Genomic DNA, 26,187 nt, shown 5'->3' on the forward strand with positions numbered 1-26,187 from the left:
CTAGAGTCGAGAGAGAGTGGTGCTGACAAAAGCCTTTCATCAGGAATGAGGCTTGGAGCCTCGGGGGTGGAGGATAAATGGGAGGGGGTGGAACTGGGGGAAAGGTAGCTGAGAGTGCGATAGGTGGATGAAGGTGGGGATAATGGTGATAGGTCAAAGGGGAGAGTGGAGCGGATAGGTGGGACGTTAGATGGACAGTTAGATTACATTACATTACAGTGTGGAAACAGGCCCTTCGGCCCAACAAGTCCACACCGACTCGCCACCCACCCATACCCCTACATTTACCTCTTACCTAACACTACGGGCAATTTAGCATGGCCAATTCACCTGACCTGCACAACTTTGGACTGTGGGAGGAAACCGGAGCACCAGGGGGAAACCCACACAGACATGGGGAGAACGTGCAAACTCCACACAGTCAGTCGCCTGAGGCGGGAATTGAACCCGGGTCTCTGGCGCTGTGAGGCAGCAGTGCTAACTGCTGTGCCACCGTTAGGACAGGTCATGGGGATGGCGCTGAGCTGGAAGGTTGAAACTGGGATAAGGTGGGGGGAGGGGAAATGATGAAACTGGTGAAATCCACATTGATGTCATGGGAGTTGGAGGGTCCCGATGCTGAAGATGAAGCGTTCTTCCTCCAGGCGTCGGGTAGTTAGGGAGTGGTGTTGGAGGAGGCCCAGGACCTGTATGTCCTTGGTGGAGTGGGAGGGGGAGTTGAAGTGTTCAGCCAGGGGCGGTGGGGTTGGTTGGTGCGGGTGTCCCGGAGATGTTGTCTGAAGTGCTGTGCAAGTAGGCGTCCTGTCTCTCCAATGTAGAGGAGATCACATCGGCAGCAATGGATACAGTAAATGACGTGTGGAAGTGCAGGTGAAACTTTGATGGATGTGGAAGGATCCTTTATGGTCTTGGACAGAGGTAATGGGGGAAGATTTGGGTGAAGGTTTTGCAATTCTTGCAGTGGCAGGGGAAGATCCCAGGAGGGGAGGGTGAGTTGGTGGGGGGGGGGTGTGGACCTGACGAGGCAGTCGCAGAGGGAACAGCCATTACAGAAAGTGGATATGGGTGGGGAGGGAAATCTATCTCTGGTGGTGGGATCCGTTTGTAGATGGCGGAAATGGCGGAGGATGATGTGACGTACATGGAGATTAGTCGGGTGGAAGGTGAGGACTGGGGGGGTTCTGTCCTTGTTGCGGTTGGATTTCACCAGTTTCCTCATTTCCGCTCCCCCCACCTTATCCCAGTTCCAACCTTCCAACTTGGCACCACCCTCATGACCTGTCCTACCTGTCCATCTTCCTTCCCACCTATCCGCTCCACCCTCCCCTCCGGCCTATCACCATTACCCCCACCTCAAACCACTTATCACACTCTCAGCTACCTTCCCCCAGCCCCACCCCCCTCCATTAACTCTCCACCCCTGAGACTCCCAGCCTCATTCCTAATGAAGGGCTTTTGCCCGAAATGTCAATTTTCCTGCTCCTTGGATACGGCTTGACCTGCTGTGCTTTTCCAGCACCACACTTTCGACTCTAAAGTTATACAAGACCCTGTCATACCACAGCTGGAATACTATGAATAGTTTTGAGTCACCTATCTAAGGAATGACATACTAGCAATTGAGACAGTCCAGAGAAGGTTGACTAGGTTTGATAACAAGTTTGGAGGGATTGTCTTATGAGGGGATGGTGAGTAAGTTGAGTCTTTACACATTGGTATTTAGGAAAATGAGATGTGATCTCATTAAAACGTATAAGACTCTTAGGCTACTTGGTAGATTGAATGATGGGATGAGGGAAAAGATTGATTACCCCATGTGGAGAATTTAGGACCTCAGGAGATATTCCCAGAATTAAGGGTCATACTTTTAAGACAGAGATCAGGAGGAATGTCTTCTCTCAAAGGGCAGTGAATCTGTGAATTCATTACTGCAGTGGGTTGTTGAATCTGTGTGGTTAAATATATTCAAGGCTGAGACAGACAGATTTTTAATCAGTAAGGGAATCAAGGGTTATGGCGAAAAGGCAGGAAAGTGAAGTTGAGGATTATCAGATCAACCATGATCTCATCGAATAGAAGAACAAAATCAATAGGCTGAATGATCTATGTCTCCTCTTATGTTCTGTCATCTTATGGTATTCAAAGTAATTTCAGTCTGCGAACCAGCACAATAGGCTGATGGCACTTTACCCAATATCTGAACGAAGTGTAAATGATCCTACTGACTGATAGTGTTACTTGAGAGTGGGAATCCTGCCAATCTTTTATTACTTTTCTATCTTTGGAATGCTGAGCCCAGTTACCTGCACTCTCATTTAGATCAGGTAATTTTCACATACAGAAGTAAAAGCTCTATTATCTTCACACTTTGAAGAGAATGTGCACATTTCATATTTTTCTATGTGCAAGGTCTTTCTGCAAATTCAATATCTCTCCAAATTAATCAATTAACTTGGATTATGACTGACAACTTTTGATAACCTAGCTATGTAAAAATGTCAATATTTGTTGCCAATGTGCAATTGTAAACTATAGATGTCTGCAACTACTATGTTGTATATTATAAATGTATGTTATAATTCTATACATTGTACCTTACAAATTTGAAAACAATTTATATCCTCTCCATCCCTCCATTCATATCTAAAAAATGGAACCAGAATCATTTGCAAAACTGAAGCATTTACTTAACACTGTATGCCAATTCCAAATTTGGGGAATTTGTAACTCAGAACACCACAATACATAAACATGGGCCTTATCAGTAGGTCAAAATTTGAGTGACCTGATATCACAGATTATGCCCCCAGACTTGCACTTTCAAACATTATTTTTGTCTTTGCCTGCATTCTCCAAATGCCTATCTCATCTATAGATAATGGTCATCACAAGTGGATCTGAGTAATCCACAGGTTGTTAAATGGATATGTAACTGCTCTCAAGTAAAGGACTGTTTTGGTTGTATTGCATGTGTTTTTTTGTTATTTAGACAACTGGGAAGTTGAGATGTCATATCTGGTCCAGCCTCTTGCTCCAAAAGCTTTGAAAGAGTTGATTTATTGGACAGTGTATTGCTGAAGGTGAACTTGGATTTGGATGTGATAAATATCTGATGCTAGTTTTTTCTCCCATTTGTTGAAGAGACAAAAGAAAAAACAAACTTATGTAGGAACAGGAATAGGTTATTCATCTGTTGACTATTCTCAAGCATTCTAACATATTATTGCTGATGTGTTCCTTAGTCTTATTTACCCATAATCAAAAAGAAGCTGAGATTCAATAATATTGGCTACAGAAGGTTTCCGGGATGGAATTAGAGATTAACATAATTCCAGGCACAATGGTACTTGTGTCACAGAGATATAGAAAGTAGAATGGGTCTAGATGGTGAATGCCCAACTTTATTATCAAGTAAAGTATCAAAGAGTCTAATTGCTTTCCAATTGCTGCACATGTTAAACACTTTGAGCTGATTCCTTCTGTTGTAACATCAAACAAAAAGAATGGGTCAGCATAATCTCTTCCTCAATGAACAACAGAGGATGAAAATAAAAGTTACTTGTGAAAAAAGAAAGTACAGGCAGCATCTGAGGAGCAGGAGAATCGACGTTTTGAGCATAAGCTCTTCAACAGGAATGAGGGGGGGCCCAAGGGGACTGAGAGATAAATGGGAGGGGGGTGGGGCTGGGGTAAGGTAGATGGGAATGCGATAGGTAGATGAAGGTAGGGGTGAAGGTGATAGGTCGGAGAGGACGGTGGAGCGGATAGGTGGGAAGTAAGATGGACAGGTAGGACAATTTAAGAGGGCAGTGCCAATTGGAAGGTTGGATCTGGAATAAGGTGTGGGAGGAGAAATGAGGAAACTGGTGAAATCCATTTTGATTCCGTGTGGTTGGAGGGTTCCAAGGCGGAAGATGAGGCGTTCTTCCTCCAGGCGTCAGGTGGCTAGAGTTTGGCTGCGGAGGAGGCCCAGGACTTGCATATCCTTGGTGGAGTGGGAGAGGGAGCGGCCACAGGGAAGTGGGGTTGTTTAGTGCATGTATCTCAGAAATGTTCTCTGAAATGTTCTGCAAGTTGATATCCTGTCTCCCCAATGTAGAGGAGACCATATTGAGAGCAATGGACACAGTAGATGACTGTGGAAGTACAGATAAATCTGTCGGATGTGGAAGGATCCTCCATGGCCTTGGATGAAGATGAGGGGGGGAGGTATGGGTGCAGGATTTGCACTTCTTGAGCTGGCAGAGGTACGTGGAACAGTCCATTTTCCGCAGATACACCGGCACCATTTTCTACCTTTTCCTCGACTACATCAATTACTACATCAATCAGCGCCACCTTGTGCTCCTGTGAGGAGGTTGAACAGTTCATCAACTTCACAAACACCTTCCACCCCGACCTCAAGTTCACCTGGACCATCTCGGACACCTCCATCCCCTTCCTGGACTTCTCCATCTTCATTTCCGGCGACCAACTCAACACGGACATCTACTACAAAGCCACCCACTCCCACAGCTACCTTTACTGCACCACCTCTCACCCTGCCTCCTGTAAAAACGCTATCCCATATTTCTAATTCCTCTGCCTCCACCGCATCTGCTCCCAGGTGGACCAGAAGAATGTGGTCTCCTCTTCACTGGGAAGACAGGACGTCAACTTGCGGAACATTTCAAAGAACATCTCTGGGACACATGCACTAAACAATCCTACCGCTCTGTGGCTGAGTACTTTAACACCCCCTCCCACTCTGCCAAGGATATGCAAGTCCTGGACCTCCTCCACCGCCAAACTCTAGTCACCCGACATCTGGAAGAAGAAAGCCTCATTTTCCACCTTGGGAGCCTCCAACCACATGGGATCAATGTGGATTTCACCAGTTTCCTCATTTCACCTCTCCCACCTTTTCCCAGAGCTAACCTTCCAACTTGGTATCACCCTCCTTAGCTGTCCTACCTGTCCATCTTTCTTCCTACCTATCCACTACACCCTCCTCTCCGATCTATCACCCTCATCCCTGCCTTCAACCATCTTTTGCATTCCCAACTACCGTACCCCAGCCCCACCCCCTCCCTTTATCTCTCAGTCCCCTTGGGCCACTCCTCATTCCTGATGAAGAGCTTATGCTTGAAACTTCGACTGTTCTGGTCCTCGGATGTTGCCTGACCAGCTGTGTTTTTCCAGCACCACACTCTTTGACTCAGATCTCCAGTATCTGCAGTGGTCACTTTCTCCTCATAAAAGAAAGTTTACACGGTTTTACTCACATGAAGCAAGATATGACCCATCAGCACCTCTCTTCAGGTATATGGTATAGTTGGTGATAAATCCTTGTTGTTCTTCAAGAGAAATTTCTCCCCATTTTAAAAGTACTTGCTGTCCAGCAAGTTTCAACACGGAAACATTTGGTCCTGTTGTAGGTTCTGAAAACAGAAATATCAAAATTTCTATGCAGTAAATGTAGGGAGATCTCAGCGTGGAGTGGAAATACATATCACTCATACCTAATAGCCCCAGAAGGCCACAGCTGATTGCATTGAGTAAGGGGGAAACATCATAGATGAGGGGCAAGAATTGTGCAAACAACCAGAAGATAGGGAAAACCAGACGAGATCATAAATGTCTGGATTAGTGGTGCTGGAAGAGCACAGCAATTCAGGCAGCATCCGAGGACAGGCAAAATCGACGTTTCGGGCAAAAGCCCTTCATCAGGAATAAAAAGGGCTTTTGCCCGAAACGTCGATTTTGCCTGTCCTCGGATGCTGCCTGAATTGCTGTGCTCTTCCAGCACCACTAATCCAGAATCTGGTTTCCAGCATCTGCAGTCATTGTTTTTACCTCGAGATCATAAATGTGGCCAGCAAGTTTAAGAGATGGACAATAAATAGAGAGAGGGATAGAGAGAGAGAGATCCTTGGTTTGAAGGAGAAATGAGATTGGCCAACAACTACAGAAGACTTATTTGAGACACCAGGATGGATATTCAAAGTTCTCCTTACCCATACGCAATGCTATAAACTGCATATAACTTCTGATTCTGCTGATTACAGCTCAATTAACATTTAGAACTTCTGAGGCATGGGAAACTTTGATTTTTAATTTATATTGCATCCAAATGACAGAAACAAAATGTCACCTGAGTCTTATAATCAAAGACCTACTTTTCCAGAGAGTCTGCATAGTTAAAACAGAAACAAGCATACAAACAGTAGGTTGGGATCTGGTTTCGCAGATCCGTTGATTTATTTCTTTACTGTCTATTGTTGCAAATGGTAGTTTGGTGTTAAGATTACCCATTCTATATCCCATCATTATTTATACTCAGTATGTTGTACCTGTTTAATATAATAGAGACAGAAGTAGATCATTTAGCTCTTTGGGCCTCTTTCACTACTGATCAGTACGATTACAGCTGATCTATGACTGAACTCCATATATCTGGCTTTGCCTCCTTTTTTTACTATCTATCAAAAAATCTATCAATCTCAAATTCAAAATTTATAATTGATCGAGAATAACTTGCCTTTTAGGTAAGAGTTCCAAAGCTTTACTAACCTTTGACTTTAGAAGTGCTTCTAACTTCTCTTCTGAAGGTCTGGCTCTAATTTGCAGTCTAAGGCCACAATCCTACTCCCTCTAACAGTGCAAGTAAGCTTTTTCTATCTACCCTGTCTGTCATCCTTAATTAAGTCTCATCATAACCTCCTAAATTCCAGGAAATACAACCCTCATTTAAATGATATCTTCTTGTAATTTAACATTATGAGTCCAGATAATATCTACATTGCACAGCCTCCTCAGTCAACACATCTATTCCACGTATGACCATTCATAGTCTACAAGTACGGTATAACTAAGGCTTTCAATAAAGGAGTCATGACTTCTACTAGTTTAATTTTGTTTGTCTGGATATAAAAGTCAACATTCCATTTGAATTGTTTTCTGCAATTATAGAGTCAGAGTCGTAGAGATGTACAGTGCGGAAACAGACCCTTCGGTCCAACTCTTCCATGCCAACTAGATACCCAAACCTAATCTACTCCCCTTTGCCAGCACTTGGCCCATATCCCTTTAAACCCTTCCTATTCATATACCCATCCAGATGCCTTTTAAATATTGCAATTGTGCCAGCCTCCACCACTTCCTCTGGCAGCTCATTCCATACACACACCACCCTCTGTGTGAAAATGTTGCCCCTTAGGTCCCTTTTATAGCTGTCCCCTCTCACTCTAAGCATGTGCTCTCTCATTGTGGTCTCCCCCATTCCAGGGAAAAGACTTTGTCTGTTTACCCTGTACATGCCCATCATGATTTTATAAACCTCAATAAGGCCACCCCTCTGTCTTCGACGCTCCAGGGATAACAGCCCCAGCCTATTCAGCCTCTCCCTATAGCTCAATTCCTCCAAGCCTGGCAACATCCTTGTAAATCTTTTCTGAACCCTTTCAAGTTTCACGCCATCCTCCCGATAGGAAGGAGACCAGAACTGCACGAAACTTTCCAAAAGTGGTCTAACCAACATTCTGTACAGCCACAATGTAACCTTCTATACTCAACACTCTGACCAATAAAAGAAAGCATACCAAACACCTTCTTCACTATCCTATCTACCTGTGACTCCACTTTCAAGGAGCTATGAACCTGCACTCCAAGGTCTCTTTGTTCACAACACTCCCTATGACCTTACCATTAAGTGTATAAATCCTGCTAAGATTTGCTTTCCCAAAATGCAGCATCTCCATCTGCCACTCCTTAGCCCATTGGCCCATCTGATCGAGATCCTGTTGTAATCTGAGGTAACCTTCTTCGCTGTCTAATACACCTCCAGATGTTCATACCATTTTAATAATCCATGCAGGTAAAGATATTCACCCCTTCCCTGCCCCCTACTAACCACTACCCACACCTCTTTGGATGTTACCATTTAGGAAGTATAGTGTTTTATCATTTTTACGTCCACAGTGGACAACATCACAATTGCCTGCACTGAAATTCATCTGCACAATTTTGCCCATTTACTTTAATACATAAAAATTCCTTTGCAATTCTTCTGCTTTCATTTACAACATTTACTGTGGCATCCTTGCGCTACCACCAAATTTCAGATCTGTGGCTTCCTATTTCATTCTCCAAGTAATTAAAACCACACCGAATAGTTAAGTCTTCAATATAGATTCTTGTGGAATACTACTAGTCACATCCTGCCAATCAAAATCCAGCATCACATCTCTGAAGGTTCTTGTGTAGAAACGGAATGTGAGTGGTAATTTATAAAAGGAAATTACCAATGAAGGTTTGATGTGTAACTGATATAATAAGATTAAGAGGTCACATGTGATGGCATAGTCAAGAAGGTGACCATGATATGGTTTGGGAAGTTACGTGGATGAATTAACTTAGGAAGTTTAAGAGAATTATGAATTCAGCGCAGGGAGAACATGGTGACTTGAGATGGAGGTTAATATTACCGAGGATGAAGTCATTCTACACGGAGGCTGAGAAAGGAAAGTGCTGAAGCTGACTTAGCACCAAATGCCCCAATAAGATACTTGGATGGTGCACATGATAGGCACAAAGGGAAATTGTAATCAAGTCTGAGAAAGCAGCAAGTGAGCAGTAAGTTCAAGCAACATGGAGAGTAAAGGCAAAAAAAGGTAGTGAAGTTGGAGGTCATCATTAAACATACATGTGGCAGAGGTTTGGACTTTGTGACAGGTGAGTGCGTTTCTCGTGAGGAACAGAACCTTCTCGAAATCCTTACAATATTCATTAACATTCCTCCAACCACTACTTTAGTCAACTCTCCAAAAAAAATGTAGGCTTATCAGGTATGACTCTACAGTTTTAAAATCCATGCTGTCTCTCTCCCGCTCTTTAATCAGCTAAATACTTTCAAGGTCTTCAGTCACTCAATCCTTAAAAAGGGTGATTGTGATTTTCACAGGTACACAGGGCCATTCTCTCCCTGCTTGGAAGTTCCAGGTCTCAGTGAACACAATTCTGTCACCATGTCTTGAGTGAGTTGAAGCCTCCTGCCTTATCCCAACACGAAAATCCTCACACGCTGAGGAATCTAAACAGAATCCTTCCTCTCCTACCTCCTAGCAGAACTCTCCTTTGGTCCTGTTCTCTGCCTGTCCTGCCTACTCGTCAGAATAAACAGCACCGCAACAAGTGCCCCCACACTTATCAAACATTTCTAATTCTCTTAAATTTTTAATGGTCAGCAGAAATATTTGCACTCCTTCAGTAACTTTCCACAATGTTTCCATCAACTTGGCCTGAACACATGTAAGTCAAAAGCAGTTCAGCTGCTAATTGCTGAATTGCCTTTAAATAGGCCCAGAAAAAAACACCTTTTTTTGCTTATTTTTGTTGCTTCAGGAGTCAAGCACATTCATTGGCCAGTTTTAGTAGTTACCAGCACATCATGATCTCACCCTTTCAACCAATGTGGGCTAATGCAGAGACACAACTATATGTCCCCTTTACTTGCCTGACCCAATGTGACCCACACAAGATCTAACCATTAGCACCTTTAGCGCTATAAACTTGAGGGTATGCTGATGCTACAGATTTGAATTTCATCATTTCTAAAAAGCACATTGGTATGTATAATTTTGCAATCTAAAGGGCTGATTCTCAAATTGAAAGAATTTCAGAAGATTGTAGTTAGGACATCAGCAATATTTACACCTAATTCCATTGTACAAGGACATGAAAAACCTTAAAGATTCTGCAAAATGGGAAAGGGGATATCTTGCAAAGATTGAAAGAAAATGAATTAACCAGCAGTAAAACAAACTCTTGTTTGCAAAAAAAAATTGATCTCTCAGAATTCAGGCAAGTCAAACTTTAAAATCTGGTCATATTTGATTGGTTTCTTTATAGGTTAAGTGTAAAAAGCAAATGCAATTTGAAACAAAAGCAGGAATTGCTGTTTCAGATCTGAAGAAAGGTCACTGGATTTGAAATGCTAACTGTTTCCTCTCCACTGATTCTACCAGACCTGTTGAGTTTCACCAAAAATATATGTTTTTGTTTCAGATTCTTTACAGCGTTCTTTATTTTGTAAAAATTTAGTGTGTAGTTGCAAAATTTGACAAGGGAAAACTACTACCCACAGTCTGGGATAAGTTCATTGTTCAAATGTTTAGAAAGTTAAAACGTGTTGTATTTTGAAAGTCTTATTTCAGCAAGTTTTTGTTTGTTTTGAGGAGGGATGGTGCATTGACCCTTTTGGCCTGGAAAATACTTGTATTTTGTTTTCATCTGATGCCACTTTAATTCCAAAGTGAAACTTAGAGGTATTCTGCAAAGAATATAATTGGACTTCCCAGCAAGCATTTTAATTCTAGGCAATGGACTTGGGTCCCAAATGTTGGGGTGGGGTAGGGGGTGGTTGAAATCTAAAAATCAAAGGATCAATTGGAAGCTATTTGGATATTATACCTGGCCTGAGTTGATACAGTTCAGAACAGATGCTGTTGAAGACACAGGAAGATTAAGTCTAAGAACAATGCAGGGACTTATTGTGTAAAATAGTTAAAAAAGACAGAACACTAAAAGCAGGAGGGCAGGGATTGTGGATTGTAAAGATCACTGCTGCTGTACTAGTTTTGCCACAGCCAAATAGATTATTTAACAGAGTTGAGAAATTAATCACTGGGGATTTGATTCCATCAAGACTGATATGAATCTTGTTAAGGAGGTTCTGCAGGGATGCCATATCCAGGAACCTCAGATTCCCTATGGTGACCAGTGAAAAAGATTCAAGAGCCAAATCCATTGAATGGAACATGAGCGATTCAATGAACAAGAGACTGAGTTGGTAAAACTGCAAACATTTGAACATAAGAATTAGGAATAGAAGTAAGCTATTCAGCCTTTCAGGCTTGCTCTGTCATTCAATAAGATCATGGCTGATTTGTTTGTGTTCTGAATTCCATTTATGCTTGGTAACATTTGAATTTATTGCCTAACAATAATCTATCTACTTTCAACTTTAAAATATTCAATAACCACACCTTCACACTTTCTGAGGTAAAGGTTTCTAAAGTTGTACAATACTCTAAGAGAAAAATCCCTTTCTTTACATCTTAAAAGGATGGCCCCTAATTTTAAAACAGTGTTCCCTAGTTCTGCACTCACCCAAAAGAGGAAGCCCCCTTTCCATAGTCACCTAAAAACCAAAGAAATCAAGTCCCGTCTGTCCAATTTTTTTCATAAGGCAATCTGTTCATTTCAGCCATTAATCTACTTAACTTCTTCTGAGCCACCTTCACCTCCTTCCTTAAATAAGGACAATCAGTGTTCGAGATGTAATCTCAGAAATGCCAAAATAACTTAAGTATAGCAATCTTTCTACTCTCACCTTAAAATTATGGCCCCTGGCTTTGAACTCTCCAGCCTGAGGGAAAAGACCTTTGTTATTCACCTTATCCATGCCCCTCATGATTTTATAAACCTCTATAAGGTCACCCCCAACTTCCTACACTTCGGTGAAAAAGGTCACAGCTTATCCAGCCTTTCCATATAACTTAACCCCTCCACTACTGGTAACATTGTTGTAAATCTTTTCAGCAACCTCTCCAATTTAATAATATCCTTTCTACAGAAGAGTCTACACAGTACTCCCAAAGTGACCTAATCAATGTCTTGTACAAATGTAACATGATATTTCAACTCCTATACTCAAAGCTCTGAACAAGGAAAGCAAGCAATCTAAGTGGCTTCTTTACTACTCTGTCTACTTATGATGCAAATTTCATGAGATATGTACCTGAACCCTTAGGTCTGTCTGTTCGACAACATTCCCCAGGGCCCTACATTAACTGTGTAAGTCCTGCCCTTACTTTTCTTACTAAAATGCAACACCTCACATTTATCTCAATTAAACTCCATCTATCCCTCTTCGGCCTGTGGCCCAATTAATCAAGGTCCCTTTGTAATCTCAGATAACCTTCCTTACTGGCTGCTATACCACCAATTCTGGTGTAATCCACAAACTTACTAACCATGTTTCCTACATTCTCATCCAAATAATTATATAAATGACAAACAACAGTGGACCCAGCACCAATTCCTGAGGAACAGCACTGGTCACAGGCCTCCAGTCCAAAAAAACAAACTTCCAACACCCCTCACCCACCTCTGTCTCTTACTGTCAAGCTAATTTTGTATCCAATTGGCAAGCTGTCTCTGAATCCCATGTAATATAACTTTACTAACCAGTCTCCCATACGGAATTTGTCAAAGGCCTCACTAAAGTCCATGTAACAACGTGTACTGCTTGGCCCTCATTTTTCCGCTTGGTCACATCCACAAAAAATTCAATTGAGGGTATGAGACATAGCCGTGCTGACTATCCTTAATCAGTCCTTGAATCTCCAAATGCATGTAAGTGTTATCTCTCAGAATCATCTCCAACAAATTACTCACCAGTGACATCAGACTCACTGATCTACAGTTCCTAGGCTTCTCCTTTCAGCTTTTCTTAAATAAAGGCACAACATTCACCATCCTCCAGTCTTCTGGCATCTCACCTGTGGCTGTAGATGACACAAATATCTCTGCTAAGGGCCCTGAAATTTCTTCCCTAGCTTCCCACAATGTCCTTGGATAAACTTGATCAGGTCCTGAAGATATATCTTGTGCTGATATAGCTGAACCCATTCCTATCTGGACACCTGGGGTATTGTGGAGAGCTTTAGTAATCATGAACTTGGAAAGAAAAGAAGAACTACAGGGATTACTGCTACTGATGCTGATCACTTTTCAGTGACTTTAGCAGGCAAGTGAGGGTGTAGAAGCCATTGTTTGACATTAAGATCAGACTCACTGTGATATTCACTGATATTCAAACAGATAGAATTACCTCCTGGACAAGCTAATGGAGTCTGACCAATATTTATCGAACATCATCAATCATCATTTTTCGGAAAAGAAAGAGAAGATATTTGGAAGCATGATGGTGTAGGATTTGATTAAAGAATCAGATTACTTACTTCCTTCTATAGAATATCCTTGAGCTGAACAAGACTTTCCTCTTCCTTTCAGGTACATTGCAGTGACAGAAATATTATAACGTTTTCTTGGTTTAATGCTTCCTAAGTGAAAGGGTAGAAGTCATTTATCAAATTAAGAAACATTATGACAACCATAAAACATAAGACAGCATAAATGAACCCTTATTTATAAATGCATTCCAACAACAAAATATGTATGATCTATCCATCCAGGACCTCCACTTCATTTGGTTAATGCAGCATAAAACCTTCCTTTGACCCACAACATTGTTGAAGAATTCGCACGTATACCTCCATTATTCAAAATCTGACTGTGCATTTGACATTTCTATGATTTCAATAGCACATTACCAAATTATCTTCCATTGAAGATTTTATTTGCCCATTTTAATTTTGATTATTATCATACTTATACAAATAAACTTTCATGGAGTTAATTAAAATTTCATTCACACTTTCATACTGTGGTGAGAAATAGAATTTCCCCCAATTTTGTTTGTAAGGTAGTATACTGAAGCAGATGGCTATGGTTTGTAGAGTTTAAAGATTTCACTCTGTAATGGAGCAAGCAATTACAATAGTGACTTATTGCACACATACTTCCTTCTGCTAGATATTCTTGCAGTGGAGAAAATTGTCCTAGTAACAAGGAGTGATTGTCCTTGGGAAGCCTTTTCCAATCAAGTAGCTGCTTGTTGTTGTCAGCTGCTTCTCTCCAGTCAACCACATAGCCCTGCACAGGCTCGCTGACTTCATCCGGTGGTTCCCATTCAACATAAATTCTAGAGCCTCCATATTGTCTCACACTAAGGTTTCTGGGAGCCATCAAATCTGTATGGGTGAGAGATAAAGTAGAACAAATTTCAAAATGAAACTAAGCTACAGCCAAAGTTCTGTCATCTAATGATTTTGGATTAGACTTCAGAATATTTTAAAAAGAATTGTTTCATTGTTGGCTCACTCCATCCTGGGGAGGATAATCAAGCACGAACTGAATATTCTCAGGCCACATAAAACATAGGCAGAGAAAAGTTCCTTCTATTCTGATAAAAAAAACATACCATTTGTTTTAATGTGAGGAGTATGACAAGTGAGGCAGATGAACTTAGAGGTTGGACTGACATGTGTAATAATGACATTGGAGGTATTACAAAGACTTGGTTGAGAGAGGGGTTTAATGTTCCAGGATTTAGATGCTTCAGGTGCGATAGGGAGGGGTGTAAAAGATGTCTAGGAGTTGGCATTACTATTTGGGGAGATTATCACAGCTGTACTGAAGGAGGACATCTTGGAGAACTCATCCAGAATGGCCATATAGGTGGATCTCAAGAACAAGAACTATGTAATTTTATGGTATCATACTATAGGCCTCTCAACAGCCAGCAGATGATAGCAGAACAGATGTGTGGACAGATTATGCCAAAATGTGAAAAAAAAGTTGTTTGATGGAAGATTTTAACTTCCTCTATATTTACTGGATGGGGGAATTTGTTAGAGAGTCCAGGACAGTTTTTTAAAACCATATATAAATTGTCCAATTAGGGAAGGAATCATACTACACCTAATATTGAGGAATGAGCCAGGCTAGATGATCAAAGTTTCAGTTTGGAAGCATTTCAGGAAAAGTGGTCATAATTCTGGAAATTTTAAGGATAACAGTAGTCCTCAGGTGAATGTACTAAATTGAGGGAAGACTAACTAAGACAATATTAGACATTAACTGGGGAACGTGGATAGGGAGCAGTTTTTTGAGGGTAAATCTGGTATGTGGGAATTTTTTAAAGAACAGTTAATTCAAGTTCAGGATAAAGGATAAAGATGGCAAGATTTGGGAATTTTGGATGACAAGAGAAATTAAGAGCTTAATCAAAAATAAAAAAAGAGACATGTAAGTTTTGGAAACTAAAGTTTATTGATGACACAAAGATTGGGGGAGCTGTGGCTATTAAGGGGGATTGCCAGACGATACAGGAGAATATAGATAGGGAACTTGAGCAAAGAAATGTCAGGTGGAGTTTAATGGGACAATTGCAAGTTGATGCACTTTAAAAAATCTAATGAAGGAGAGTAGTATACAGTAAATGGCTAAACCATTAGTAGCATCAACATACAGAGGATCGAGGCGGACAGGTCCACAGTTTCCTGAAAGTGGCAACACAAATGGATAACGTGGTCAAGAAGGCATATAGCATGTTTGCTTTCATTGCTGATGCATAGAGTACAAAAATTGTCAAGTCGTGTTGTATTGAACCTTAGTTTGGCCACATTTATATATTGTTTACAGTTCTTGTCGCCACACAACCAGAAGGATGTGGAGGCTTTGGAGAGGGAATAAAAATGGTTCACTCAGATGTTGCCAGGTTTATAGCATATTAGCTATGAGGAGAGATTGGACAAACTTAGTTTGTTTTCACTTGAATGGCAAAGGTTGAGGGGTAACCTGATAGAAATTTACACAATTACGAGAAGCACAGATCGAATGATAGTCAGAGTCTTTTTTCCCAGGGTAGAAATGTCAATTCTTCAGTGACATAGGTTTATGGTAAAAGGGAGTAAGTTTAAAGGAGATGTGAAAAGCAAGTTTTTACACAGAGGGTGGAATGTGCTATCAGAGGAGGTGGTGCAGGCAGATACAATAGCAATGTTTAAGAAGTATCTTGACAGACGTATGAATAAACAAGGAATAGAAGGATATAGACCATGTAGAGGCCAAAGGCTTTTTGTTTAGCAAGTCATCATATATCGCTGCAGTCTTGGTGGGCAGAAGGGCTTGTTCCTATGCTGTACTGTTCTCATTCTTTGTTCTTACTCCTGGCCCCAAAGAATCAACATGACAAGTTAGTTGCAGTTAGTTTCTGGTCGCTCTGCTGGGTTTCACAGTGCTGTAGGAAGTGCCCTCCCACACAGCTAGTACTTGTGTTATTTGTTTTTGTCTATTCAAAAAGGCAAGAAAACAGTTTGGTTATCATTGATCTACAGAACTATGTCAAATGTAAGAGAAGGCCGAAAACTTTTGCAACTGAGGTGTGAAGCAAATCTCCTACTACTTTGCTACAATAATCACACTCTCATACTGACAGTTATCAAACTTGTGAGACAGTAAGGAACATTGGCCATTTCTATATTATTATTTCTGAACCTGGCATTCAGGGTGTGAGTGAGGTTCTTGACTTTATTTGATGACTCCTATAACAGTTTGCTCGTATATATTACAGAATGTCCAACTGAGATTCTTGCCCTTTGTTTCTATTTCCCCTGATGTGAGATGGCACAATCTCTAGTCAACAGTTTTGGGTTTAAAGTGGGCCATGCTGAGAATTGAATGCAAGTAAAATTTATATCTGCCTCCATCCCATCACAAGAAGTATCAGTTCTTGTCTTCTTGTTAACTTTTAATCTTTTACATGAAGACTCAAAAATTGAAAGATTTCCTGTAATTAATGGGAATTACTTGATTCTCCTATGTGGAGCATTGCAGGTGTAGAATCTCCCTTGGAGTTAAACGCTGTTACAAAGATGTTGTCTGGTGTCCAAGGAGTTTGCCAACTGTATTGAGTCTCTGATGCACTGCACACTCGGATGGTCATTTCACGTCCATTTTGTTGATAAAATATGCGATAACCAAGAATAATGCCCCTAGTTTCCTGAGGATGAAGAGGCTGTAAATGGAAAAGAATCAGTCACACTGTAGAATAATATCAGGATTTTAGCTTTGTTAGCCAAGGATTACCTTTCTATACCACCTGTGATGCTTCAAGAATTTTCTACTGAATAGAACTATTACATAATTTGATGGATTACCTCAGTGAGGCAATTGATTTGTTCCCAATTTCCAGTCTTGGCATAAGTTGGAAAATTAATTTATTGTTGTTGATAAATCACCAAATTTAAAATGGTATCTTAACCTCAGCATTTTAAAGATTGTATTGCATGTATGTATGAGGAGAGAGGCACATTAAGAAAATATGCAGCTTTTAAAAATGAACCATCCTCAATGGGATGGATTTTTGTGTGACCATTTCATTGCATTAAAGGTAAGAGGAGCAATTTCAATGGAATTAGCCCAAGCCCAAGTCAGTTTTCATTCTTGAGTTTCACTGCCATTCCACCTACCATCAACAAGAAGACATAAAACATAGTAGTTGCAACATTGAACTCAATTTATCCAATTAAGTTTAAGACTGGTGTGTCACAATCCTGAGGGAGGTCAGTATAGGATTGAGCTATACAAACATCCTTGTGAGGTTCAGCTGAATGCTAACCAGATTTGATGAAAATCTTTTACAAAACTGCACTTTAACTTTTCAGATCATCTGTGGATCTTGAAAGCTTACTCAGTGGGCCACTCAATCATAACTATCAATGGGTACAGCCCTTATCTATCCATTGTCTACTAAATTCTGCAGTGATTGAGTGACCATTAGTGGATTTGGTTATGTAAGTGTAGTCTTGTAGTGACTACAAGATCCTTGATTGGGGTTGTTAACTCGAGGAGAAAGTGAGGTCTGCAGATGCTGGAGATCAAAGTTGAAACTTTATTGCTGGAACAGTACAGCAGGTCAGGCAGCATCCAGGGAACAGGAGATTCGACGTTTCGGGCACAGGCCCTTCTTCAGGAACCTGAAGAAGGGCCTGTGCCCGAAACGTCGAATCTCCTGTTCCCTGGATGCTGCCTGACCTGCTGTGCTGTTCCAGCAATAAAGTTGTTAACTCGGCCAATCAAGAAAGCCCTAGCTGACCAATATAAACAGGAGAGGAGAGGTGGGCGCTGCAGGGAGTGGAGTGCATTATTTCTCCCTCCAACTCTATTTTGATTTAGTCCCTACCCTCCCCTTCACTGTTTTGATCACACAGCACTGCCCTTTGATGTGAAGGGCAGTGTTTGTCACTGGCCACCCGGGTGTTTTCCTATCTTCCTGGTGGTGGAAATTGAATAAAGATTGGTGCACTTTGTGTCTTCCACTGTGTCTCACACCTGCACACACACACCATGGGTGCTGGGGATAAAATAAGCACTACCGCATTTAGGTGGTAGTGTGGGGGTTAAAGGTAAAAAAAAAAAGTATAAACAGGAGAGGAGAGGTGGGCGCCGCAGGGAGTGGAGTGCATTATTTCTCCCTCCAACTCTATTTTGATTTTGTCCCTACCCTCCCCTTCACTGTTTTGATCACACAGCACTGTCCTTTGATGTGAAGGGCAGTGTTTGTCACTGGCCACCCGGGTGTCTTCCTATCTTCCTGGTGGTAGAAATTGAATAAAGATTCGTGCACTTTGTCTTCCACTGTGTCTCACACCTGCACACACACACCATGGGTGCTGGGGATAAAATAAAAAAAAAAATAATAAAATAAACAGGAGTGTCCCCTACCCTCCCCCTCACTGTTTTTGATAAAAAGAAGTATAAACAGGAGAGGAGAGGTGGGCGCCGCAGGGAGTGGAGTGCATTATTTCTCCCTCCAACTCTATTTTGATTTTGTCCCTACCCTCCCCTTCACTGTTTTGATCACACAGCACTGCCCTCTGATGTGAAGGGCAGTGTTTGTCACTGGCCACCCGGGTGTTATCCTATCTTCCTGGTGGTGGAAATTGAATAAAGATTGGTGCACTTTGTGTCTTTCACTGTGTCTCACACCTGCACACACACACCATGGGTGCTGGGGATAAAATAAGCACTACTGCACTTAGGTGGTAGTGTGGGGGAAAAAAAAGGAGAAAAAAAAACAAAAAAAAAATATAAACAGGAATGTCACTTTGTGTCTTTCACTGTGTCTCACCCTTGCACACACACACCATGGGTGCTGGGGATAAAATAAGCACTACCGCACTTAGGTGGTAGTGTGGGGGTTAAAAAAGAAAAAAAAAGGGAAAAAAAGAAGAAAATAAAAAAAATATAAACAGAAATGTCACTTTCAGTCTTTCACTGTGTCTCACTCCTGCACACAGAAAAAAATTAAAAAATATATATATATATAAACAGGAGAGGAGAGGTGGGCGCCGCAGGGAGTGGAGTGCATTATTTCTCCCTCCAACTCTATTTTGATTTTGTCCCTACCCTCCCCTTCACTGTTTTGATCACACAGCACTGCCCTCTGATGTGAAGGGCAGTGTTTGTCACTGGCCACCCGGGTGTTTTCCTATCTTCCTGGTGGTGGAAATTGAATAAAGATTCGTGCACTTTGTGTCTTTCACTGTGTCTCACACCTGCACACACACACCATGGGTGCTGGGGATAAAATAAGCACTACCGCACTTAGGTGGTAGTGTGGGGGTTAAAATAATAAAAAAAGAAAAAAAAAGAAAAGAAAAAAAGAAAAAAAGGAAAGAAAAAAAAATATAAACAGGAGAGGAGAGGTGGGCGCCGCAGGGAGTGGAGTGCATTATTTCTCCCTCCAACTCTATTTTGATTTTGTCCCTACCCTCCCCTTCACTGTTTTGATCACACAGCACTGTCCTTTGATGTGAATGGCAGTGTTTGTCACTGGCCACCCGGGTGTTTTCCTATCTTCCTGGTGGTGGAAATTGAATACAGATTTGTGCACTTTGTGTCTTTCACTGTGTCTCACACCTGCACACACACACCTTGGGTGCTGGGGATAAAATAAGCTCTACCGCACTTAGGTGGTAGTGTGGGGGTTAATAATAAAAGAGAAAAATAAATAAATAACTAAATAAATAAATAGGATTTGTAAAAAAAAATATAAACAGGAGAGGAGAGGTGGGCACCGCAGGGAGTGGAGTGCATTATTTCTCCCTCCAACTCTATTTTGATTTTGTCCCTACCCTCCCCTTCACTGTTGTGATCACACAGCACTGCCCTTTGATGTGAAGGGTAGTGTTTGTCACTGGCCACCCGGGTGTTTTCCTATCTTCCTGGTGGTGGAATTTGAATAAAGATTCGTGCACTTTGTGTCTTTCACTGTGTCTCACACCTGCACACACACACCATGGGTACTAAAAAAAAATTAAAAAAAAATAAACAGGGGACTCATTCCCCTTCACTAAAAAAAAATATAAACAGGAGAGGAGAGGTGGGCGCTGAAGGGAGTGTAGTGCATTATTTCTCCCTCCAACTCTATTTTGATTTTGTCCCTACCCTACCCCTCACTGTTTTGATCACACAGCACTGCCCTTTGATGTGAAGGGCAGTGTTTGTCACTGGCCACCCGGGTGTTTTCCTATCTTCCTGGTGGTGGAAATTGAATAAAGATTCGTGCACTTTGTGTCTTTCACTGTGTCTCACACCTGCACACACACACCATGGGTGCTGGGGATAAAATAAGCACTATCGCACTTAGGTGGTAGTGTGGGGGTTAAATTAAAAAAAAAGTAAAATAAACAGGGGTTGTAAGCACTAAAGAAAAAAAGAAAAAAAAGAAGAAAAAATATAAACAGGAGAGGAGAGGTGTGCGCCGCAGGGAGTGGAGTGCATTATTTCTCCCTCCAACTCTATTTTGATTTTGTCCCTACCCTCCCCCTCACTGTTTTGATCACACAGCACTGCCCTTTATTGTGAAGGGCAGTGTTTGTCACTGGCCACCCGGGTGTTTTCCTATCTTCCTGGTGGTGGAAATTGAATAAAGATTCGTGCACTTTGTGTCTTTCACTGTGTCTCACACCTGCACACACACACCATGGGTGCTGGGGATAAAATAAGCACTATCGCACTTAGGTGGTAGTGTGGGGGTTAAATTAAAAAAAAATAAAATAAACAGCGGTTGTAAGCACTAAAGAAAAAAAGAAAAAAAAAGATAAAAAAGAGAAAAAAAATATAAACAGGAGAGGAGAGGTGGGCGCCGCAGGGAGTGGAGTGCATTATTTCTCCCTCCAACTCTATTTTGATTTAGTCCCTACCCTCCCCCTCACTGTTTTGATCACACAGCACTGCCCTTTATTGTGAAGGGCAGTGTTTGTCACTGGCCACCCGGGTGTTTTCCTATCTTCCTGGTGGTGGAAATTGAATAAAGATTCGTGCACTTTGTGTCTTTCACTGTGTCTCACACCTGCACACACACACCATGGGTGCTGGGGATAAAATAAGCACTATCGCACTTAGGTGGTAGTGTGGGGGTTAAATTAAAAAAAAATAAAATAAACAGCGGTTGTAAGCACTAAAGAAAAAAAGAAAAAAAAAGATAAAAAAGAGAAAAAAAATATAAACAGGAGAGGAGAGGTGGGCGCCGCAGGGAGTGGAGTGCATTATTTCTCCCTCCAACTCTATTTTGATTTAGTCCCTACCCTCCCCCTCACTGTTTTGATCACACTGCACTGCCCCTTGATGTGAAGGGCAGTGTTTGTCACTGGCCACCCTGGTGTTTTCCTGTCTTCCTGGTGGTGGAAATTGAATAAAGATTCGTGCACTTTGTGTCTTTCACCGTGTCTCACACCTGCACACACACACCATGGGTGCTGGGGAAAAAAAAATAATAATAAGCACTACCGCACTTAGGTGGTAGTAAAAAAAAAATAGACTGCTAAAAAAAAAGAACCAGAAAAAAAAATATAAACAGGAGAGGAGAGGTGGGCGCCGCAGGGAGTGGAGTGCATTATTTCTCCCTCCAACTCTATTTTGATTTAGTCCCTACCCTCCCCCCCACTGTTTTGATCACACTGCACTGCCCCTTGATGTGAAGGGCAGTGTTTGTCACTGGCCACCCGAGTGTTTTCCTACCTTCCTGGTGGTGGAATTTGAATAAAGATTCGTGCACTTTGTGTCTTTCACTGTGTCTCACACCTGCACACACACACACCATGTGTGCTGGGGGAAAAAAATAAGCACTATTGCACTTTGTTAAAAAAAAAGAAGAAAAAAAAAATTATAAACAGGAGATTTAGAATCCCTTAGTTTAAGGGATTGACTCTGTTTTGGCTGAGCTTCAGTCAGTTTACTACTTGCTGCTCTCTGCAGGAGGGGAAGAGTTTTTTTTCTTCTGTCTAAAGTAGCCACTTAACTTTTGGGTTTGTTTCTTGATTTTTGTGTTTTTTTCCTGTTTAAAAAAATATAAACAGGAGATTTGGATTCTCCTCAGTTTAAGTAACTGACTTTGAGCTGGCTTGGAGGAGAAAGTGAGGTCTGCAGATGCTGGAGATCAAAGTTGAAACTTTATTGCTGGAACAGCACAGCAGGTCAGGCAGCATCCAGGGAACAGGAGATTGGCCTGTTGCTGCATGATAAATGGTCCTATAATCAAACAGGAACTGGGACACTTTGCTATCAAGTGACACTACAGGCTTCCTCCAAGTCTGTCTTCAACCTTTGGACCACTCAAACCACTAGATTGTTGGATAATGGATGGTATTGAGCTGTCCTCATGTGCTGCATGCCATTCACCTTTACCCCAAAATACTTAAACTCCCTGCTGGTAAATGGTGTCCCATTGTCCATGACCAATATTTGAGAGTCCATGTATTAGAACAATGCACACAGCTTCTCCACCATCATCCCTCAGTTGAGAACTAAAACTATCATGCTGAAGAAGGGCCTGTGCCCGAAATGTCGAATCTCCTGTTCCCTGGATGCTGCCTGACCTGCTGTGCTGTTCCAGCAATAAAGTTTCAACTTTGAGCTGGCTTGCCATAACCAGTGTATTCTGCATGGCTAAATAGTGACAAGGTACCAGGCTCTGCTGATATTTCAGTGATGACAGGAGAAAACAGTACCTGCCTGAAGAATATTTGCTGACTAGTCAGCTTGGAGTGGAGTAAGCATTTTGGCATCATACCTTTTTACTTGTTTGCTCCTGCTGTTGAAGGCTGGGCTCAGTATGTGGAAGAATGTGATAACTTTCTCTGGGTAAATGGCATTAGAGCAGCTGAAAAGCAATGAATAATTCTTACTGGCTGTGAGCTGTCAGCCTTTGGTTATAAGGGACTTAACTTTGCCAGAGGCACCAGGGACTAACTGCTTCCAAGAGTTGAACTTGGTTAAGCCTTTAATTTCTGAGATGCTATCAGTTTTAGTTCTCAACTGAGGGATGATGGTGGAGAAGCTGTGTGCATTGTTCTAATACATGGACTCTCAAATATTGGTCATGGACAATGGGACACCATTTACCAGCAGGGAGTTTAAGTATTTTGGGGTAAAGGTGAATGGCATGCAGCACATGAGGACAGCTCAATACCATCCATTATCCAACAATCTAGTGGTTTGAGTGGTCCAAAGGTTGAAGACAGACTTGGAGGAAGCCTATAGTGTCACTTGATAGCAAAGTGTCCCAGTTCCTGTTTGATTATAGGACCACTTATCATGCAGCAACAGGGATAGCTACAGCAGAGGTGCTGATGGAAGAGGACTATTAGATTAAACATGGTACTCTCGGACCTGGGCAGGGTGGGTAAAACCGAAACAGGAACTCATGTTGGCTACATTTTTCCTTTGAGCAAGAGAAACACTTTAAGCAGGGAACAAAGTTTGGTGCTAGGATCATGGGAATGAAGTTGCATGGATATGAGGTGAGGTCAGGTCCTATGACTTCAAGTTTGTATAGGTGAGTGTTTTCCACAAATGTGGATCACCTGAAAGCTCCTACCTTGCAAACTAGGCAGGAACAAAACATACCTGGCCCCTCAATATCCAGAGCCTATATGAAACTGTAGGCTCTCCTAGTGTTGAGGAAACTCCAGTCCAAGATAAATAGAGCCGCAATACTGTTACTGCCGGAAGAGGGGAACCTCCAGAGATGCTATGGTCTGGTACATCCTGCCTGTCTGAGCCTGAGTTAGAGGAACTAGACCTGGGGTGAAATTACCATAGGAAAAGCTACAAGAAAAAGACCAGGCTTGCATCTCTGTACTTGGTGGGGAGAGGGATGTAATTGGAACCAGCTGGATCTTGCTGACTGATCCTTGATTGGCCAAGGTTGATAACCCCAATCAAGCCCTTGCTGGCCAATAAGAACAGGGATTTAGAATCTTGGTTGGGGATGTGACTGAGCTGGCTGGCTACAGCCAGTGGACTGTGCACAAGTAAAGGCTGACGTGGTGATGGGATTCTGGCTTCTGTGTGCAATTATTTTAATGTTGTGAATGAGTAGTACTGTGCTATATTTTGAAAGTGAAAGCATTGGCATCTGTTAGTTTTGTATATCTGTAAATCTCTGCATCTGAATTGGCATAGGCAGAAAGTGCCAACATCTCAAGACAATGAGTCAAAAATTGCATTAGGAACCTAGTGATATTACACCCATCTGCATATTCAATGCACTTCCTGCATCTTTCTAGAAGATTCTTGCATTGGTCAAATTCAAGGCCAAGCCAAAATGTCTCCGATCCAAACATAGTTGGAAAGATGTCATTCACTGCACTACTATTCCTCCCTGATCAACCAAGGAGTATAAGATTGGTCCTGTGTGTACATATCACATACTAAATCTTACCCTCCATTCTATACCTATTTGATTTTGAACTTGGCAAAATAGGGCAGGTCTATCGCCATCAGAAATGAGAATGGGAGCTCGGAAATGAAAACTGAAAAAGAAATTGAATCATATTCATGTAACCACTTGGCTTGTCAAGAGGGGGTGCTATTGGAAAACTAGTCATAATTTGGTTAAGCATCACTGAGTTCATGAACTTGTTCCACAGGAAGTCAGTACAATTGTACAGTGAACCAGAAGGTCCACGTGCTCCAGAGGTGTGATAACATCACTGAAGAGGTTGATTAGAAGAAAATTCTAATGACTTCTGAGTTAGTGTCCCCCCCAACTCTGGGCCATGGGACTGGGTTCAAATCCCAGCTACTGCCTAGGTGTGATAATTATCTATGAAAAGGTTGATTAGAAATCTAATCTTTGACTCATTGTTTCTACTGAAATGCTACCCCTTTCTCCTCGTGCCAATTCAGATGCAGAGACTTTACTGATGTACAAAACTAAACAGATGCCAATATTTTATACACAAAAATAGCAGTTATCTTAGTTACAGTAAACATAAACAAGCCATTGCAATAAAGAAAACACTGCAGAATTTGGTCCAGAAATTGTGGGGTCTGAATTTACTTGGGATTTGAATTGTAAAATGTTAACAGTATTGTTACAGCTTGTGAATGAAATTTCTTTTTGAAACTTGTTTTTGGATGGTGAATATTAATTAAATGGCATCAAGAGCTGCTTGATTTAGGTATAGCTCCAACTAGCAGTAAAGGAACATCTTATGTCACCAAAGACAAGTTTTATCCAAAGGATATTGGGGCTATCAGAAGCAAAGGCAGAGTTGCCCTATCAGCAACCACTCCCCACCAACCCAGTGCTCCATTTGTCCAGTTATCCTCAGATTGGGGCAAATGGAGATCCCACTACCCCAGCAGGCAAATTGTCTTGGTTTCCCTGCTGGGATAGCAGCCAATTATCCTGCCTAGCCAGAAGGCAAGTAATTGGGCTGGTGTCAGATTGAGGCTCTTGGTGATTGTTAACTGAGCACTTAAAGGCCTTAACTGGTGATAGGATGGGAAGGGTGAGGGAGCAGTTTAGGCTCCCTCAACAATTGGGCAAATACTCTGCGGTGTCAATCTGCATTAGTGCCCTTCATGCCAACTGCCCTACTTGTTAAAAATAACAAATTTCCTAATCTAGGAAAAGGATTAATTAAATTCACAAACTAAAAGACTTGTAGCTAAATGGTGCCAGTGAGGACGTTGCCACAGGCTTACTGAATTCTTAAAATGTAGAAGGAAGCTGTTGATTGTCTGCACCTACTTTTGGAATATGCATTATGACAATGCCACCCTCCTTTTCCCTATAACCATGGATAATTTTTCTAATTAATCAACTAATGCCCTCTTAGATGCATCAATTGAACACATCTCCTCCACACTACCAGACAGTGCATTTGAATCACTTGCTATGTGAAAATATTATCTTTTTCATCACATTTAGTTTTTCTAAATCTGCCATCTTGTTTTGATCCTTCTATGATAGAGAGAAATTGAACTACTACTTTTCCCAACTCCCTCATGATTTTAAAAACTACTTTCAAATATTCTCAGTCTTCTCTCCAAGAACAAAGTCTCCATTTCATCAGTGATAGAGGTGTAGAGCACAAAGACCCCTCAGTCTAACTCATCCATGCCAACCAGATATCCTAAATTAATCTAGTCCCATTTGCCAGCATTTGGCCCATAGCCCTCTAAACCCTTCCTATTATATACTCACCCAGAAGCCTTTTAAAT

The 26,187-nt window shown here is 41.6% G+C and overlaps 1 protein-coding gene across 4 annotated transcripts in view; it reads right to left on the reverse strand.

The window, feature by feature from the left end:
* The window catches only part of LOC122554410 (interleukin-12 receptor subunit beta-2-like), a 140,523-nt gene that overhangs the window by 57,091 nt on the left and 57,245 nt on the right, over nucleotides 1-26,187 (reverse strand). For all 4 annotated transcript variants that reach the window (XM_087990670.1, XM_087990671.1, XM_087990669.1 and 1 more), the window contains 4 exons: nucleotides 16,477-16,684; nucleotides 13,626-13,856; nucleotides 13,005-13,106; nucleotides 5,265-5,420 (listed from right to left, as the gene is read on the reverse strand). In XM_087990670.1, the coding sequence (XP_087846796.1) occupies nucleotides 5,265-5,420; nucleotides 13,005-13,106; nucleotides 13,626-13,856; nucleotides 16,477-16,684 (697 nt within the window). The remainder of the gene's footprint in view (nucleotides 1-5,264; nucleotides 5,421-13,004; nucleotides 13,107-13,625; nucleotides 13,857-16,476; nucleotides 16,685-26,187) is intronic.

This window comes from Chiloscyllium plagiosum, unplaced genomic scaffold, assembly GCF_037043375.1.
Source record: "Chiloscyllium plagiosum isolate Xiang-an unplaced genomic scaffold, Cpla_swu_hap1 HiC_scaffold_9, whole genome shotgun sequence".
Lineage (NCBI taxonomy): Eukaryota > Metazoa > Chordata > Chondrichthyes > Orectolobiformes > Hemiscylliidae > Chiloscyllium > Chiloscyllium plagiosum.